This window comes from Lynx canadensis, chromosome A3 (assembly GCF_007474595.2).
Source record: "Lynx canadensis isolate LIC74 chromosome A3, mLynCan4.pri.v2, whole genome shotgun sequence".
Taxonomy (NCBI): domain Eukaryota; kingdom Metazoa; phylum Chordata; class Mammalia; order Carnivora; family Felidae; genus Lynx; species Lynx canadensis.
The window spans coordinates 27,469,573-27,489,713 of NC_044305.1; the positions used below are offsets into that span (position 1 = coordinate 27,469,573).

General features: G+C 50.6%; 1 protein-coding gene across 7 annotated transcripts in view; it reads left to right on the forward strand.

The window, feature by feature from the left end:
• FAM110A (family with sequence similarity 110 member A) overlaps positions 1 to 20,141 on the forward strand; it is a 131,653-nt gene that overhangs the window by 26,269 nt on the left and 85,243 nt on the right. For 6 of the 7 annotated variants that reach the window (XR_003967637.1, XR_003967639.1, XR_003967638.1 and 3 more), the window contains exon 2: positions 12,235 to 12,442. Coding sequence is in view for 2 of the 7 variants with exons in the window: in XM_030309882.1 (XP_030165742.1) it covers positions 12,424 to 12,442 (19 nt within the window). In the remaining 5 variants the exon portion in view is untranslated. Of the gene's footprint in view, positions 1 to 12,234; positions 12,443 to 17,810; positions 17,849 to 20,141 lie in introns of those variants that run through there. The other variant, XR_003967641.1, reaches the window with a different exon arrangement.

A 20,141-nucleotide genomic window follows, 5' to 3' on the forward strand; every position in this document is an offset into this window, starting at 1 on the left:
TGGGTGGCTCAGTCAGTGAAGCATCCAACTTTGGCTCAGGTCACGATCTCACGGTTCGTGGGTTGGAGCCCCGCATTGGGTTCTGTGCTGACGGCTCAGAGCCTGGAGCCCTGGATCCTGCTTCAGATTCTGTGTCTCCCTCTCTCTCTGCCCCTCCCTTGCTCACGCTCTGTTTTCTCTCTCTCAAAAATAAATAAACATTAAGAAAAAAAAAAAAACCCTACAGTGTGGGGAGGCCTTAAGCATGGAGGAAATACACAATGGCTGGCACAGTTTCATCACTAGGACACTGAGAAGGCTCTTCTGTCCCCAAACCTCTCCTAACATTGGCTTCCTAGTTCCAGAAAGTCTGCTATGAGAAACTCATTTCTCCAAGTCACCATCAAATAAGTAAAGAGCTTTAACCTTAGGGATGTCTGCTGCAGCATCTGAGACTGGAATAAAAACCCCAACCTGGGGAAAATGGGGAGGGGGCTATGAAGAAGCCACCTGCTTGATGGAATGTTCTGTAGTCATTAAAAATCATCGTACAAGGGAAAAAGCAAACGGAATCCTGTTAAACGAAGGATGCAGCATCCCGAAATCTCTCCTAGCATGTTCACAACTATGAACCAAAATAAAAATAAACGTGGAAACTGAACGGATGGTGGGTCTATGGGTTTGCCCCTCCCCCCTTCTTTCCGTGTTTTCTGAAAAAGACCATAAAATGTTTCAATTCAACAGGCATTGATCTTGAATACTTGCTAACTGCTCCCTTACTTCTAAAGAGAAGAACTGATACATTTTGTAAAACATGTCAGGATATTCATTCTTCTGACTTTTGGGAACATAGTGCTGCTGGTGGCAAGTTTCCCCAGCGACAATAATAATTATTGTTCTATCAACGGCAGCAGCACTGAGCAGCTCTGTGTGCCTGGCACTGTTCTAAACACTTACCCTCCACAGAAGCTGGCCTTGCCAGGGGCTTTAGTGAGAGGGATTCAGAGTCCTCCTGTTTTCGGTTCAAATCCGAGTTCTGCCATTTCCCAGCCACGTGGCTCTCTGTGCCTCCGTTTCCTCATCTGTAAAGTGGGGGCGTTAACAGGGCCCGTCTCACAAGGCTGCAGTCATGATTAAGTGGCAATGTACCTGTGAAGTGTTTGGAGAAGTGCCTGGCCCCCAGTGACCTGCCTTGATCATTGTTGGCCGATTTAACTTCCATGGCTTCCCTCATCTCAGCCTCACCATGACCTCGTGGCCGAAGACTCTGTTGTGCCTCATTTGTAGAACCCACGTGACATGATGAGTTCCAGACCACAAGGTGACTGTGTGCGGGAGCTGGGGAGGGTCTCGGATCCGTGTGGCCCACAGCCTGCCTCCCCAGGAGCCTTGATACAACAGGTCTCACTAGTGGGGGCTGCCGTCTCAGTCTGCCCTGGTATCCTCCAGATTTCGACCTTGCTCTGCCCGTCCGGGAGGAGGCTGGCTACTGGTGTCTGGGTGTGGATCTCAGTGCTGTGTAACCCAGGTGGCCGGCAGAACTGCCCCGTACCTCGCTCTGCACTTCTGTGGAGGGGACGAGGCATCCTATTTGCAGGGTTCACCGCCTGTGGTTAGGAAGGAGCAGTGCCCCGGGAGTCAGGAGCTCAATTCTAGTCCCGGCTCTGCCCCCTTCGCTCCTCCTTCTGGGCTCCAGCTTTCTCGTCTGTCAAATGGGCATGGGAGAAGATGGTCCCTGAGCTGCTGTCCAGGGCTGATAATGGAATTCTGTATGAATTCCAAGGAGGAGAGTGGCCGCAAATGCATCCACTCCACGCTGATGGGGCTCTTTTTCTGGTAAGCTTCACTTACGCTGCCCTGTTTCTCCAGTGTGTTTTATCCAGGCCCTCCTCCTCTGGGCCAAAGGGAAGAAGATAGGAGAAGGATGAAGCTCGGTACCTCAAGGCTCACAGAGGCGACTTGCCTGAGGGCACACAGCGGGCTCCCTGGAATTTGCTAAGCCCCATGTTCTCTACTGGCCCACTTTGGTTTTCTGGGAAGCAGATGTGAAAACCAAGGCCAGAAATTTATGGGAGATAACACTGCGGGGGGAAGGACGGGTGCCTTCAGCCAGGGTGCAGGTCTGGTACCTGTGAAGGGAGAGGTGGGACAAAGGAAGAGCGGGGAACAGGAGCCTCAGGCAGTGGTGCGGGTCCAACAAAGCGTGACCAGCCCACAGGGCATTCCAGCACAGGGATTGCCCCATGCTGGACAGAACGGCCGGCCCTCGTTCCTCGCTGTGCCCTGTCATCAGAGGGGGCTGTACTGGAGGAGGAGTGCGGCCTCAGCTCAAACACTGTGGCAGATTGAGAGGGTGCTGCAGCTGGAGGCCCGGTGACTGCAGCCCAGACGAGGGCCCAGTGGCAGGTACCTTACCGCGGCTGCGCGTGTTTTTCTTGATTCATTTAATAAACACTTACGGCTCTGGGCCATGTGCCAGGTACTGATCTGCACGCTTTCCAAACATTACCTTAGTTCCTCTTCACACTTGCCTTTTCAGGCCCGACAGTATTGTTCGCCCTATTTTCCGGAGGAGGAAACTGAGCCCGGAGGGGTTAAGTAACTTGTCCAAGGTCTCACAGCCAGTAGGCGGTGAGCCATGGGTCCAACCTGGACAGCCTGCCCCAGAGGTTGTGCTCTGACCACTTTGCCACACTGCCTCCTCTGCAGTGGCAAAGGGCCTGGCAGCCTTCCATTTGCATTCCTCATTGGCTCAGGAACTCAGAGCCGCAGCAGACTCCAGGAAGGGGCCACCTGGAGGGGTCAGGAATGTGGCAGGGTCCTAGACCCTCTTGAAGCTTCTACCGTATTCCCTCAATGCCTCCCACCTCGAGGCCTTTGCAGTCCTGTTCCTGCTGCCTAGAGCACTCTTCTCTCCCTCCGTACTAGTTACCCTTTCTCTTATCGCCACCCTCCTGCTTGACCCCAGGATCTAGCCCAGGACAGAGATGATATGTGGTGGGAGGAGTGTGTTTCAGAGTCTCAGATGATGACAATGCTAGCTGATATTTATTGAGGACTTATTATGTGCTGGGAGTCAAAAGCAACCCTTTGTGTGGTTTGACCATCAAAACAGCCTGCCAAGAGGCACCTGGGTGGCGCAGTTGGTTAAGTGTCTGACTCTTGATCTTGGCTCAGGTCATGATCTCACAGTTCGTGAGTTCAAGCCCCACGTTGGGCTCTGTGCTGACAGTGTGGAGCCTGCTTGGGATTCTGTCTCTCCTTTCTGCCCCTCTCCTGCTTGCACTTTCTCTCTCCCTCTCTCTCTCTCTCAATAAATAAATAAACTTTAGAAAAAAAAAAAAAACCCACCAAGCGGAGCCTACTGAGAGCCCCATTTTACAGATGAGGAAACCAAGGCCCAGAGAGGCAAGATGATGTGCTCAAGGAGGCCTAGCTAGGTGTCAGGATTCAAACCCAGCTGATCTGGCTGCAGAGCCCTGATTTTAAACCACAGAGTCCTCCTTCTAAGAGGGCCAAAGGTGCTAATGCTGGGGGAGGTAGGGGAGGGCCCTCCAAAGGGGTTCTCCTTCCTCCTCACCCTGCCAGGGCTGAATGCGCCTCAAATGAGAGCCCAGATCTGTTCCATTTACTGCCACACCCCATGACCTACACAGGGCTGGGCAAATAATGAGTCCTCAGTGCTGTATCTCTTGAATGAAAGAATAAACTGTCGAGTGAAGAGACCTCCTTGTGACCCCCATTCACCTTAGTCCTCTTTGGCCTGGGTTTGGGTTGGTTTGTCAGCTCTCAAGATTTGCTTCTGCCTCTGGGGACGATTGAGTCCCTATCCTGACCATCACAGACCTTGACATTCCGCCATTAAAGTGTCTTGCCTTCAAAGTTGGAGATGTTCTTGAATATGCTAACTCTGTGCCTGACAAGGTCACACCTTAATTAGCTCCCTGAAACCTCTAGAAAGGCCTGGTTGCCTGAATCAGAGCACCAGGCTCCCTGCAAGGTCAGGGGACTTGAGACAAACCCCCAGCACACATTGGGGGGGGGAGGGGCGTGGAGTGACTAATAGACTCTTACACCAGAGCCCCACATTCAAGCAAGTGAGGTGGCTCAGAGTTTGGGCCTGGGTCACCCCGGGCCAAGTTTATTTATTTTTATTTTTATTTTTTTTAATTTTTTTTTCAACGTTTATTTATTTTTGGGACAGAGAGAGACAGAGCATGTACGGGGGAGGGGCAGAGAGAGAGGGAGACACAGAATCAGAAACAGGCTCCAGGTTCTGAGCCATCAGCCCAGAGCCTGACGCGGGGCTCGAACTCACGGACCCAGAGATCGTGACCTGGCTGAAGTCGGACGCTCAACCGACTGCGCCACCCAGGCGCCCCTCCCCGGGCCAAGTTTAAATCCCGGCTTCGTTTCTTCAAGCTGCGTTACTTTGGGCGAGTCACTTTGCCTCTCTGTGCCTCTATTTCACCTGTGTAAACTGAGGCCAACGATGGCACCTATTAAATAGGGTTGTATGAGGCCTGGAGCATGGCTGGGAGCTCTACTTGAATAGCCTTTGGGATATCCGCATGGTCCCCTCAGCACCCCCCATTTAACAGCTGGGAAAACTGAGGCATGGGACGGGAAGTTCTGGAACTTCTAGGCTCCTGCCTGCCAGATCAAGGCTGCCTCCCTCTCTTCCCCAGCAGCCGATCCCACAAACATCCTTGGCAGATGCTGAGGTTGCTGTTGGAGCTGCTGAGTTGGCATTTCCAGGCTCCCAGGGCTCCTGGCATAGAGGAATCGACGATTCTCAGCACCCCCCAGTTTTGCCTTCCTGCTCTCTGCCTCTGCTCATACACCAGCCGGGACCCATCAGCTTCTGGAGAAAGCCAGGAGGTGGCCCAGGTGTGCAGAGGCAAGGGACTTTCAATATTGACCCATGCCTGACCCCAGACTTAATGGGGGGGGGGGACAGCCTCCCAAGGCGTCAGAACACCCACGTGCCCCCAGTGCACACCTTCCCAGCCTCTCCTCCATCTCACCCAGTGGAGGAAGGGCTGGGAAGCAGACGGGTTAAAAGCATGGGATGGCCTGGGTTCGAACCCCGCCTCCACTGCGTACTGGCAAGTTATCTACCCTGACCCTACCTGCCTTCTCTGTACCTCAGTTTCTTCGGCTGTCAAATGGGGATATTGATACTACTGGGACTTACCTCACAGAGCAGGTGGGAGATGAACGAGGTGTTTAGGTTGCCTGTTTGCACACAGTTGGTGCTGGTAATGTTAGCCATTATTAATTCCAAGTCCGTTCTCTGCCAGTTGACCTCTAGGATGTTTCAGCCCCCAGGAGCATCTCCTCTCTGACTCCCGTGGCTCTAACGGTCAAGGTCCCGCAGGGAAATCCTGCCGGCCTGGTACACAGTAGGGGCCTGCTTAAAAGGCCTGCTTGGCTGTGATACTGTGTGAACTTATGGAACCCTCACAACCACTTTTGGAGGGACTCAGTTTGTTTATACACATTTTATAAAGGAGGACGCTGGGCACAGAGAGGTTAAGAAATTGCCCAATGGCGCACAGCTACTAAGTCTGCCGAGGTTTACTGAGCGCCTACTGTGTGCCCGGCACTGTACTAAGGGCTGGGGACATAGCAGCGAACAAGACAGAGCCGCTTTCATGCCGCTCACACCCCACTGTGCCGACAGAGAATAGACAAGGGGCAGCTTCCTGCCTACAAAATGCTGAGAAGGTAAGTGACCTGGGGCAAAGATAAGTGGGGCGAGGGCTGTTTAAGGTGGGGTGGCCGAGGAAGACCTCTCTGAGGAGCCGACTTTCATGTAGGGTCCAGAACACAGCCGGTGCTTGCTTGGGACATAGGACACCTGTCTAGCATTGCTGTGACAGCTTCGGTCTGGAATCCTACAGATCCCAGGACTGGTGGCATCTAGAGCTCAGTGGCCTAGTTCAGCTTCAAAGCGGGTAATGACTTCCTCCTATTCCACCTCTGTGGAACAGTTAAAAGGATGGGGTAAGGGACTTAGCTCCTGCAAGCACCACTATTCTCATCTGTGAAATGGGTATCTCTCTCCAGAGAGCTGAGATGATTAACGCACATAATCCAGAGAAAGTCCTGAGCACAGAGCTGGGCCCAGCAGAAGCATCTGATCCTTGGGGGGCTGGAGTGGACAGGTGACCTTCCTTTTAGCCACCCAGCACCTTCCAACACCCTTGACTCATGAGTCCCCTCCTTTCACTAGAGGAGTCCCTACTGGACGTCCCTGCTTCCTCTGCAGCCACAGCAGTCACGTGGCCCAGGCTAGCCACTTGCCATTCTGGCTGGAGTGTGGCAGCCTTTACATCGAGTGTCCGAAAGCAGCAGGGACAAAGGTCTGAGTGTCAACATCTGGAATCGGAGTCAGCGGTGTGAGCTCTGGCCTCAGGGCCTCCCCGGTGTCAGCAGTGACGTCTCCCTAGGACTAGGGATTCTGCCCGGTCTGGGGCTTTTTTTTTTTTTTTTTTTTTTCCTTCTTGACATGAAGCCTTCAGTCCTGGTTTCTGACCGTCTTGGAGATTCTTCAAGCATGTTTGCTGCCATGGATCCTGGATGATTCAGCAGCCCCTCGATTGTCTGAAAAAACTAATGTTTTTCTCAGGTTGGGTGGAATCCTACAGACTCTATCCTTCCGGCCCAGGATGGCCCCAAGGGCATATGCAGGCACTCAGTTCCTGGCGCTGTCCTCGCTCTAAAGGCAGGGGTCTGGGGTTGTTCACATTTGTGTCCCTGGCTCCACAGCGTGGCTCAACAAAAAGTCTCAGTACACGTTCATGACATGAACAAAGATGTCCACGACGTGACCCATCCCGGACTGTCCATCCCTGTCATGAGCTCAGATCAAGCCCCCTCCCTGTGTTGTTGCTAAACGTCCTGTTACCTCCCCCTTCCCTCTCCATCTTCTAATGTTTATTTATTTTTGAGAGAGAGAGAGACAGACAGAGCGCGAGCAGGGTGAGGGGCAGAGAATCGGAAGGAGGCTCCAGGCTCTGAGCTGTCAGCACAGAGCCCGATGCGGGGCTCGAACTCACGAGCTGTGAGATCATGACCCGAGAGCTGAAGTGGGACGCTTAACCGCTTAACCGACTGAGCCACCCAGGGGCCCCTTCCCCCCTCCCCCATCTCCTGCTCACAAGAGCACCACACCTTCCCTGCCCCCCAGGAGTGACCAATTGATTGCAGCTCAAGAGCCCACTTTGATTGGTTGGTAGCAGTCGCTTGGAGCCTGGGGTTGCAGGAGATTCTGGGACTGAGCTTGGGTTTAGTGGAAAAGACTGCTAAAATTGATTAAGGATGTCTGCCAAGATACGGGAAGGGAAGTGCTAGCATGCTCCTGATGCACTTGTCACTTGCTGTCAAAGGCACTCCACAGAAAGAGTTCAGGTCCGTCATTGACTTGGAGAGGAAAAGTATTATTACGTCTTTAATTCCACTAGCCTTTATCGGAAATTTCTTAATCCTTCAGCGATGAATGCAGGCAACAGACCACAGTGGTACTGGTGGGACCAGTGACTTTGTCACTAATAGAAACCATACATATTTTCTTATCGCCTTACAGCTGTTCCAGATATCTTGAAATATCATTTACACTCATCAGGACTGGGAAATTACAATGGTGATTTGCTAGACCCTGCGTTATATTACTGTAATGCAGACTTGTTTTTAATATTTTGATAACTCTTTGAGTGTAATTGGTTTCTTTCATAATACTATGTATTTTATTTTCTTAATTAATGTATTTTATTAATTTGAAGACATAATTCTGCGAAAGGGTCCGTAGGATTTACCAGATATCAAAGGATTCCATGAACTCTGGCCTCTCAGGTTTTGGGAACTCCCTCCCAGCTACCTTCCCAAGTTCCCTTCCTTATCCTGGATCCGGGAAGGAAGCAGGAGGGTGAGGTGAAGTCCTCCAGGCAAGAGAAGCCTACCACACAGCCAGCTCCTGTGCCAGCCTCCCTGGGGTAATGTGGGAGGTGGTGAATCAGCAGAAGCCTTTAAGTTGATGGAGAAAAGGTTGTGCAGGCTACTTCTGGGCCAAGGCTGGACTATCTCATGCCAGAGGCGAGAAGCTGGTGTTTCCCAAGGTGATACGAGGGAAGGAGTCTGCGCCTGACCTCATAAAAGAAGGAAATTTCAGCCCCAGAGAGGTCCTGGGGCCATGCATCCCGGTTCATCCATCATCCTCATGAGCTCAGATGCCCTGGACAGGGGGGAGCCTGTGGCATATTGGAGCGAGAAGCCCATGGCACAGGAACAAGGGGCCCAAACCCCTTCATCCAGCACATGCACCTTACCCTTCGTCACCTCATTCATTCACTTATTCATTCATTCTCGTACTCGCTTTTACTTAGTGCCTAGTAAATGGGCCAGTCATGTGCCAGGACCTGGGCTGGGCACTGGACAAAGAGATGGAGAAGACTCAGTCTTTTCTTCTTCTTCTTTTTTTTTTTTAAACATTTTTTATTTTATTTTTGAGACAGAGAGAGACAGAGCATGAACAGGGGAGGGTCAGAGAGAGAGGGAGACACAGAATCCGAAGCAGGCTCCAGGCTCTGAGCCGTCAGCCCAGAGCCCGATGTGGGTCTCGAACTCACGGACCGCGAGATCATGACCTGAGCTGAAGTCGGCCGCTTAACCGACTGAGCCACCCAGGTGCCCCTCAGTCCTTTCTTCAAAGGACGCAAGCGAAAAGGCAGTGACAATATAATGGCTTGATGCTTTGACTGAAGAAAGTCCATGATGTCCCTGGCCCGGCCTAGAGGGGTCAAGGAAGGCTCTCCAGAGGCAGTGACCTTTCAAGTGAGTAGGAATTAAGCAGGCCCTTGGGTGATGAGGAAGAGTGTTCGGGAAGCAGGAGTGGTGGCATGTGCAAAGGAGCTGGGGGAGAAAGAGGACACGCTGGGGACTTGGTGGGTCCCCACTGCCAGGGGTGGAGGTGCATGGCTGGAGGGGTCACGTAGGAAGCCTGGGAGACACGCCTGGATAGTTTCCGGGCTGTGATGAGGAAGGGGTGTGGGCCCCTGCTGTCTCATTTGTCAGAGGCACTGAGCTATGACTTCAGTGGCCTGGGGAAGTTCAAGGTCGCCCGTCTGGGGTGGGGGAGGTGGAGACCATCTCACCAGGGCCGGCAAAGGCCGACTGGGAAGCTGGGGCCACTGCCTGCCCCTCACGGCAGCAGCCACGAAGTCCTTCTGCTCTGAAGGCCTGAGTGGGCCCTGTTCCTTTATTTATGGGCTGTGTGAGCAATTTGCTCCTTGCTGGCCGGCTGGCTGGGTGTGTGATGCGGGGATTACTCACGCCCCAGTTGTGGTCCGGCCTCTGCAGGCTGCGGGGTAATGAGTGAGGTAATTAAGTGTAAAAGACAGGAGCGAGCAGGGGAGGGCTGAGGGGGGGCGAGCAGTCACTGGCTCTTTTCAGGAGCAGGGGAGTGAGATAATGTAGGATAATAGCCCAGCCAGGCCCTGCCCAGGCAGCCCGGCCTGTGCCGAGAGGTGCCCCCCAAACGGCCGAGACAATTCAGCCTTTTCAGGGAAAATGGGGGGGCTTAGGCAAGGCCTGGCTCCCGGGGACAGCTGTATGGAAATGACAGCTCTTCTCCTTGGTCCTGTCCCGCATTGGCCGAGGGCAGGGAGCAGACGCCTTTGGCTGGGGGTGAGGCTGAGAAGAAGTAGCTAGGTCCAGGGAAGCATGTGAGGCAAGATGAGGGGTCCAGGTGGGGCTGGAGGACTGAGCTAAGTGTGTGTGTGGTGGGGGGGGGGGGGGAGAAGAGATGTGTTGGGAGCAGTGGGTGAGATTGTTAGTGGCTCCAGAGTCTGGCTCGCTGGGTGGGAACTGTGGCTTGGCTGTTGACTAGCTGTGTGGCGTCAGCTCAGCTGTGCTCCCTCTCTGGGCCTCAGTGCTCTCATCTGTCAAGTGGGGCTGTCAAAACTGTGCCTTCCTCACGGGGAAGTGTGGAGGATCGGCACCACGATGCACAGCACCGGGCACACAGTGAGGGCTCCCTACACTCCAGAGACGGTCAACTGCAGAGACCGAGGGCATCGGTCATTCATTCATTTATCGAACACATTGTTTGTTGCACGCCTACCAAAGTCTAGCAGTTCCTCGTGCTGGGAAAATAGCAGTCACTAGAACAGAGTCCCTTTCCTCTTCCAAGAGGGGAGACAGACTTTATTTATTTATTTTTTTCTCGGGATGAGAACTTTTAAGGTTTACTCTCTTAGCAAATTTCAAATATACAACACAGTGCCATTAACTGTGGTCACCATGCTGTACATTACATCCCTAAAACTTATTTATCTGATAACTGGAAATTTGTATCATTGGCCCCTTCACTGCCTCCCACCCCCTTCCTTATGAATCTGTTCTCTGTATCTGAGTTTGGGTTTTTTTAGATTCAACATATAAGTGAAATCATATAGAGTATTTATCTTTCCCGAGACAGACTTTAATCGTTAAACACAAACATGTCAGATCACATCAATGACCCCGCTTCTAAAAATTTATTTAATGGATGTGTCTGGACACATGCAACGTGAATACATTCAGGTTTATTTATTGCGGTCTTGTTGGGCCTAACAAAATCTTAGATGCCATCTAAATGTCGATTATTGGTGAACTGATTAAATAGAGTAGCCAAAGGAATGCTACCCGGCCACAAAAGGATGAGACCACTTTTTACGCACGAATACGGAAAGATCTCCAAGAACTATTGACAGATAAAAGGAGTATGAGGAATATTTTGTGGAGAAGAGAGGAAATAAAAAACATCTTTATATTAGCTTGTGTATGTAACAAACCAATAATGCTTGTTACCTATGGGGAGGAGTTAGATTGGAATGAGCAACAGGGTGGACAGGGAGACTTTTCATTGTATACTTTCCTATCGTTTTTCTTTTGTACCAAGTGAATGTATTACTAGGTCAAAACAAATTTGGCTTCCTCTTTCATCCTCCTTCCTTCTGCTTCCCGATGTTTGTTGGAGGTGAACGGTAGGGTGGGGGGCCAAGCAGGGGAGCCGTGAGTGAGGCCGGGGCTCTATGGGACGGGGTGGGGGGTGTTGAACAAATTAATATATTGAGGAAAATGAGAGCTAGGTTTCTCACTGTCGGAGTAGGGAATTATAAACGCGGTGACAGCAAAGGCTAGAGTGACCTCTGTGGTGCTGGAATGGAGTTGGAGCCATCAGAGTAAACTCCTGGCTCTGAAAAATAGAGGCAGAGAAGCAGAGATGCGTGTGTGCCCACGTGTGGGTGAGATGCATACATGTAATACGTGTGTTTCCCAGCTCTGTCCACAAAGAGAGCCCAAGAGCACTCATATCCACGTAGCAATGAGTACTCCTAGCACCCCGATCTTGGTGTCTTTTTAAAAACATTTTTTGTAATGTTTATTCATTTTTGAGAGAGAGAGAGAGAGAGAGAGAGAGAGACAGACAGAACACAAGTGGGGGAGGGCAGAGAGAGGGAGACACAGAATCCTAAGCAGGAGCCAGGCTCTGAGCCATCAGCACAGAGCCCGACGCGGGGCTTGAACCCACAAACTGTGAGATCATGACCTGAGCCGAAGTTGAATGCTTAACTGACTGAGCCACCCAGACACCCCCAGATCTTGGTGTCAATATAGCATCCTCCACTGTATGAAACCAGGGCTCCTTGGGGAGAAGTCTGATTTGAGGGCTGGGGCCCGGAAAGTACATAGTGAGCCTGAAACATCTAGAAGTGCTCAAGTAATGCTAGGAACATGTCAAAAGAGCGTAGGAGCTACTGGCCAAATCTGGGACAATTTGAGAATCAAAATAATGACCATAATAGATTATAATCCATTGAATAAAAATAGTGAATCCACACTGATATCATATGCATACACACACACACACACACACACACACACACACACATGCATGAAGGAGGAGAAAGCTCTTTCTCAGAGTAGAATGTGTAATAACAAATGTAGAAGGAAGGATGGAAATATTATGGTAATAACTGACTCTGGCAGAATCATTGCTGGGTGCTAAAATAAAAACTACTCTGTGAAAATTTGTTGGGGACAGAGCATATACATAGTCTTAAAATACACCCCCCCCAAGATGACCCATTAATTACAAAGAGGAGGAGGGTACCTTGACGGTGAGAAACAGGGCAGGTAGGACCCTAATCAAGCGGTCAAAGGTAGCGGGTGGCATCACCTGTTACAGGACAAACTGTCGTGTGCCTCCAGGCGACCTGCACAGAGAAGAGCACCGTGTCACTTCTGCGATGTTCCTGCCAAAGACGCAAAACCTAAATCTGATCAGGAGGAGCAACTGGACGAACTCCAACTGAGGAAACTTCTATGAAATAACTGGCCTGTAATCTTGGTAAGCGTCAAGATAATGAAAGGAATGGAAAAACTGAGGGACTGTTCTGGATGAAAGGAGATGAAAGAGGTAAGACAACTGAATACAGTGATTATTTCTGGACGAATCTTTTTGTTTATCATCAAAGATGCTATGCTTGGGGTGCCTGGGTGGCTCAGTCGGTTAAGCGTCTGACTTCAGCTCAGGTCATGACCTCACGGTTTGTGCGTTCGAGCCCCGCGTTAGGCTCTGTGCTGACGGTGCGGAGCCTGCTTGGGATTCTCTCTCTCTCCCTCTCTTTCTGCCCCTCCCCTGTTCTATCTCAAAATAAATAAAACTCCAAAAAAAATGTTATTTTGGGGAGAGTTGTTAGCACTTGACTGGGATCTGAACATTTGACAGTGGTAACGTGTCAGCAGCGAATTCCTGATTTTTCCGATTTTGCTGTGCTCATGCAGGAGAAATTCCTTGTTTCTAGGAACTACAGACTAAAGTATTTGGGGGCCATGGGGAATCAGGTCATCAACTTACTCTCAAATGGCTCAGAAAAAATCTCTCTATACAAAGAGAATGATAAAGCAAACGTGTTTAAATGTCAACATTTGGGGGTTCTGGGCGAGGGGTATGTAAGAATTCTTTGTGCAATGTTTGTAACTGTTCTGTAAGTTTTAAATTATTTCAAAGTAAAAAGCTAAAAAAAAAGTTATTCAGATGACGCTGAAACCATATAATGTCAGGGAGTGGTAAGGGATAGACCCAAAAATAAAGTGGGAGGGGGAATAGTAAATAAAAGGACGGTGCTCCTCTAAATGATGTGGTCAGGCCGGCCTCTCTGGGAGAGGATGTTTGAACAAAGACCTGGGTAAAGGGAGGGAGTGAGCCCTGTGAATATCTGTGGGGAGAGCCTTCCAGGCTGAGGGATCCAGCACACGAAAGGCCAGAGTGGAGCCAGCTGGGCATGTGTATTAATTTCTATTATCGTGCAACGAATTTCCATTAACTTAGTGGCTTAAAACAGTATCCATTTAGCTCACGGTTCTCTAAGTCACAAGTCTGACCACCCGTGCCGTATATCATAACCTAATCACGGGAGTAAATGCCAGCACGCGCCCAGTCCAGGGCATTATGCTGGGCATGTTCACCTGCGGGGGTTTGCAGGGAGGGCTGGGAATGTTGGGGGACATCTTGGAATTCTGCCCACACAGAGTAGGGCCGGAAGAACAAGGGATCAGTGTGGCTGGAGAAGTGAGCAAGGGGGTGAGGGGCAGGCGAAAGCAAGTGTCTGAGGTGGAGAGTCACATACAGACTGTGTGACCCAATGGGAAACTGAGGTCCAGAAAGTGACCTTGTGCATTTTGGCTCCTGAGGAAGGGGAGGGTCATACCTATTCCCCTTGGACTCGCTTGAACTGAAGAGCAACCTTGGGGTGGGACCCAATAGATGATTTAAGTCAAAGGAGTTTGTACCTCCTACCCGTGGCCCTTGGGGAGCTGGTGGGCCGCCGGGCATGGGTGATGAATTGATCTACTCCATGCATTTGGCCCAGCAGGCACAGTGCGGGAAAAGCCACAGGCTCTTCAAGGGTCCGTGGAAAAGTCTGAAACCGAGAAAAGTTGGCTGGAAAATGTTTTCAAAAAGAAAACAAAAACACCTTCGCTGAAGTTGAGAACAATGCAGATTAATCGTCTGGGAGTGACGTTAGGTCACCTGGTGATCGGCAACTAATTCAACTCTCATAATAGTTCTGTGCGTGCCACATTTCACGTGACTGCAGCTCGTGTCCAGTTTTTACTCCGTTTTCCATAGTAGCACGTGCAAGGTACAAAATAAAAATGCACAAAAGGGGACGCAGTGAGGCCTGGCCCCACCCCCGCCCCCTAGCCACCCCTCCCCCTCCCCCAAGGCCAATCTCCTGTCCTCAGAAGCGTTTTGCTACATACAAGTGATCATGTGTTGATATACACCTGAATCCCCCCTTTTCACGACGGTAGCTGATCTGCCTGCTTTTTTCCCCTTGGCGATTTGTCTTGGATGCTTCCGATTGGCCCAGATGGAGCTGCCCCTCCTTTTGCATTGCAGAGAGGAGTCTATTATTTGCATGAACTGTCACCCTGCCACTTTTCCTGACACCCCCGGGCGCTCTTGGCCTCTCCCTGGTCCCCAGGACAGTGACGGCTGTCTCCCTGCTTCCACTCAGGTGATGAGCAGGGGGTCTGGCTTGCCCAGTGACTGGCCAACAGGGCTGGGTCACACCATGTGAAGTGTGGGAGAGTTAAAGCCCCACTCCCTAGGGCAAACATTGCCCACCGCTGTCCAGAGGAAGTCAGAAGACCGGGTGGAAGGAAGAAGAATTTCTCAGGTGCCCGAGGGCAGGGAGCGGAAGGAGGGGCTCAGTCCTGCCAATTTGAACGCTGTTGCTCACATCTCCTGTGCACACATACAAGCTTCTCTAGAATGTCCCCAGGGATGGGATTGCAGGGTTGTAGAGTGAGTGCAAAATAACGCCAAGTTGTTCTTCAAAGTGGTTGTACAAACTGACCCCCCATCACCAGTGTCCCGGAATCCTCCTTGTGCCACCCGAGGGATCAAACTGGGGATTTTTCCAGCTTTGGAAGTTTTGCCAATCTAGTAGACATAAAACGAACTTTTAATTTGGATTTTGCTAATTACTAAGAGGTTGAGCATCTTTTTGTATGTTTATTGGCTGTTCATGTTTTCTGTTCTTTATGTCTGTTCAAATCTGGACTCTGTTCTTCTTGATCGTCTTACTGACTTGTAGGCGCTCTGTATATATTTCGAGCCCGATCTTTGTCAGTCAGACCGTGACAAACTTTTCCCAGCTTGTGACTTACCATTTTCACTTTTTTTACTGTGACTTTTGAACAGAGTATTAATTCTAATGGAGATTAATTTATTAATATTTGCCTTTATGGGGCACCTGGGTGGCTCAGTCGGTTAAACGTCCCACTGATTTCAGCCCAGGTCATGATCTCATGGTTTGTGAGGCTCTGCGCTGCTTGGGATTCTCTCTCTCGCCCTCTCTCGGGCCCCTCCCATGCTTCCGCGTGAATGCGTTTGCTCTTTCTCTCTCGAAATAAACAAATAAACATTAAGAAAAGATTTGCCTTGGGGCGACTGGGTGGCTCAGTCGGTTAAGCGTCCGACTTCAGCTCAGGTCATGATCTCGCGGTCTGTGGGTTCGAGCCCCGCATCGGGCTCTGTACTGACAGCTCAGAGCCTGGAGCCTGTTTCAGATTCTGTGTCTCCCTCTTTCTCTGACCCTCCAGTATTCATGCTCTCTCTCTGTCTCAAAAATAAATAAATGTTAAAAAAAAATAAAAGAAAGAAAAGATTTATTTGCCTTTATGGTCTGGACTTTTTGTTTCCCATTTAAGAAATCCTCTCTAACCCAAATCCATCCCAATCTTTCTACAATGCGTGTGTATGTATATTTTAAAAGGGACATCTTGTATATTCTCTTTTGTAGCTACTTTTCTACTTAATAATATACATGAACATTTTCCGTGTCTAAATATTTTACAGCCTCATCGGTAAATGGTTGCATCATTGCCCATCATGTGGACTATCGTATCTATTTACTGAATCTCCTATTGATGACCATTCAGGGCGGTTTTTTTTTTTTGCAACTTTTCTCTCTTATCAACAGTGCTGCCAAGAACATCGTGCAGCTGTTGTGGTTTTCCACGTTCATGACGATTTCTTCCGGATAAAATCCTAGGACAGAAATTGCCCATCCAATCAAAGGATACATTTTACCAAATTTGCCAAAGGTCTCCCTTCCGAGTCCTTTCCTGGAAACAATAAACCATTGTGTTAAATTGCCCTTCTACAAAGTGAAGAATCAGCAAAATAGACGGATGGCACTGGGTAGGGGGTCCTGGAGACTGTGTGTTTGAGCGGGAGTGGTTAGTGGGCATGTTCGGTTGCAATGGTGTGCATGGAGATCGTCACCCTGGCAAACACAGACTTGACTCCCTCTCTCCCTTCCCACACCTCCACAGGGGAGACACCTTTATTAGGGGGTGCTGAGAGAAGAGAGCCAAGAAATGCCCAGGGAGGCCAGCTTGGGTGATGATTCCCTGCCAATTAATTGTATTTGGGAGGGCGGAAGTTGCTACCTCAAGTAGACCTTTGTGCGTTGAAGGCCGGAAATGCTCTTGCTTGAGGCTGTTGCCACCGGGGCTGGGCATGTATGGTTCTCAGGAAAGGTCTGGCCCGGTGACCAAAGGAATAATTAAAAAAAAAAAAAAGTTCCCCAGAGAACTCTCAGCTCGAGAGCGTGAAAACTTTGGATCAGATCTCCCATCTGGCTGGAGGTACCAGACTTTTAATACTTAAGCGTTTATTTTAGCGATTATCAACATATATCCTCTTCTTACAATCACCAATGCATTTATTTATGTATGTATGTATGTATTTATTTATTTATTTATGTAGAGCCAACAGGGGGCTTGAACTTATGACCCTGAGATCAAGACCTGACCTGAGATCAAAGAGTCAGATGCTTAACCAACTAAGCCAGGTGCCCTATATCAGGATGCTAATTTTTATTAATGGCAGGGCTCTATAGTTTCTCATTAGCATGAACTGGCTTTATTTGTTTATTTTATTTATTTATTTTTTTAACGTTTTTATTTATTTTTGAGACAGAGAGAGAGCATGAACGGGGGAGGGTCAGAGAGAGGGAGACACAGAATCGGAAACAGGCTCCAGGCTCTGAGCTGTCAGCACAGAGCCCGACGCGGGGCTCGAACTCACGGACCGTGAGATCACGACCTGAGCCGAAGTCGGCCGCTTAACCGACTGAGCCACCCAGGCGCCCCTACTTGTTTATTTAAAAAATTTTTTTTTAATGTTTATTTCTGACGCAGAAAGAGAGCATGAGTGGGGGAGGGGCAGAGAGAGAGAGAGGGAGACGCAGAATCCGGAGCAGGCTCCAGGCTCCGAGCTGTCAGCATAGACCCCGATGCGGGGCTCGAACTCACAAACCGTGAGATCATGACCTGAGCCGAAGTCGGTCGCTTAACTGACTGAGCCACCCAGGCGCCCCTGGCTTTATTTTTTTTTTTTTAATGAGGCAATTTAAAGAAAAAAACAATGTTAGGAAATTGTTATAAAATACAGACAGAATGCCAGTGGGAGCTGGGAAGGTGGTGTGGTTCTGTCGAAACTTTGAGAAACTCTGCCTTAATGGAAACCCCTCCTTCAAAGAAGCCTTAAGCGAGACGTGGCTGGGTGGGGTCGGGGAAGAGCAGACCCTTGGGATTCCGGGTGGAGGGTGCTGGGGAGCTCTGGAGGACGTGGCCGCCACATTTGGAGAAGCGCGCAGGGTTCTTCGTAGTATTGAAATAATATTTAAAAAAAATTATTTTTAATGTTTATTTATTTTTGAGACAGAGAGAGACAGAGCATGAATGGGGGAGGGTCAGAGAGAGAGGGAGACACAGAATCCGAAGCAGGCTCCAGGCTCTGAGCTGTCAGCACAGAGCCCGACGCGGGGCTCGAACTCATGGACCGCAAGATCGTGACCTGAGCCGAAGTCAGACGCTCAACCGACTGAGCCACCCAGGCGCCCCGTATTGAAATCATATTTAGGGACTAAAAAGTGTGTTTCCCTCTTGGCGTCATTTGACACTCAGAGCGACTTGGTGACATTTCTGGCAATGACACATCACTTGACAGAGGGAAATTGAGAACGAGAAGCAGCCATTTGCCTGTGGTCATGGGGTGAGTAAATGGGGGAGGATGGCTTGGCCCCTGACACAAGAGTGTGTCGGGATTTGGACCTCTGGGACCAGGACACCCACAGCTCTTTCATGATAATGATAACAACAGCCATTAGCATTTATTGAGCGCTTACTGGGTGCCGGCTCTCTGCTAAGCACCTTTGGCTGTCTTGATGAACGCCTTACACTAACCCTGTCAGGGGATCCGTCGTTACTCCCCAGAAAGCGTTGAGGAAGGAGTTACTGATTCACGGCACCTGCTCTTATAGAAACTTGAATTCTAGTAAGGGAGAGGGGAGAGACGGAAAGTGACCACGGAAGGCATAAATGAGTGAGATAATTTCACATAACAATAGATGCCATGAAAGAAAACCAGCAGGGAATATGATATAGTCTCTGGAGAAGGGGAAGGAATTGCCCCATAGGAGGCCGCCAGCGGAGGCTTCTCTGAGGAGGTGACATTCTGGAGCCAGAGTGTAGCGGATTGGAGTCCGGGCCATTTGAGAGCCCTGCTCATGACTCCAAACCCACCCCAACTTCTATCTCGTGTGGATCATAGAATGTTTCTGCCAGAGATGCCTTGCTCCTTTGTTAAGCATTTGGAAGTTGTGGCTTATGGGTAGGAATGTCTCAGACCTAGGAATGGAAGGATGATAGGATATTGGATCTGGAAGAGGTCTCACCCAAGGAACCACCCCGTCTAATTCCAAGGGCTCAACCTAAGTGGGTTTGTGCAATGCTTGGAGGTCTCTCTAGGTGGAGAGAAACCGAGTCCCAAAGATGAGATGGGTCCTGCTAAGAGCTGTGGCTTACCTTCTGGGGTTCGTTGTTGTTGTTGTTTGTTTGTTTTAATATTTATTCATTTTGAGAGAAAGAGATAGAGAGCAAGTGAGGGAGGGGCAGAGAGAGGGAGACAGAGAATCCCAAGCAGGCTCCGTGCTGTCAGTGCAAAGCCCAATGCGGGGCTCAAACTCACAAACTGAGATTATGACCTGAGCTAAAACCAAGAGTTGGACGCTTAACCAACTGAGCCCCCCAGGCACCCCGAGCTGTGGCTTACAATTGTGCAGGTTGTGCGGGGCTCAAGGGTGCCCAGCTGGGGGCTAAGAGGCTGCCTGGAGCCCTGTGGAGGGGTTGCCTTGTACCAGGAAGAAGGGCTGTCTGTTTCTGATTCACAGAAAGGAATGCTACGGGCTAGTGGTGGCCCTGAGCCCGCCGGAGGGTGGCGGTAGAAATTAGCCCCCACGTCACCTGCCTTTTCTCCATTCTGCTTGCGGAGAGGGCAGGAGGGTGGAACATTGTCACCATTTGAGGATGGCCGTGGCCCTTCTTGACTGCAGTGACGGGGGACGGTGCTTTGCATACAGGCCTTATGGGGCAGCAGAGAGGAAGGGCTGGGGCTCCCTGGGGTGTTTGTGGAGCTGACAGGCTGAGGAGTGGGCAGGGCCGGGGGCGGGGGTGGCCCAGAAGTGCCTTATCTCCTCTGGGCCAGTGTCAGCTCCTGTCCCCAGCCTACAGCACATGCTGGAACTGCCAGCCTGAGACTGGGGACTGCAGTGGATTTGCATTTATATTGGAGACTTCTGTTTCCAGGGCCTGGGGGGAGGAGGGTGGCCACCATGGTCAGCTGAGCGAGATACAGGCGAGGAGGGGCCTATAGCCCTGTCCTGCCAGGGGCACGGGAAGTGGCCGGTGGGTTGGGCCTGCCTGGCTGAGGAACGGTGGCACAGAAGGTTCTCTGGGCACAAGGCCGGGCCTGACAGCCTGCTGGTCCACCCCCCCAGCCGCTTGCCAACGTCAGCTGGGAGTTGGCTCTGCCCCACGGGCCTGGGAGAAAGGTCATAGGCCTGTGCCAGCGAGGGACGGGCAAGGCAGAAACACTCCTGTGACCGAGTACAAGCGTGTGCCGTCCTGTCTAACTCTCTCCTCAACCCATGAAGTTGTTTCAACCGAGAAAACCAAGGCTCAGAGGGGCTTGCAATTCGTCCAAGGTGAACGGGCTCCTAATCCAGTGCCCCCCCCCCCTCTCCCCCGAAGCCACC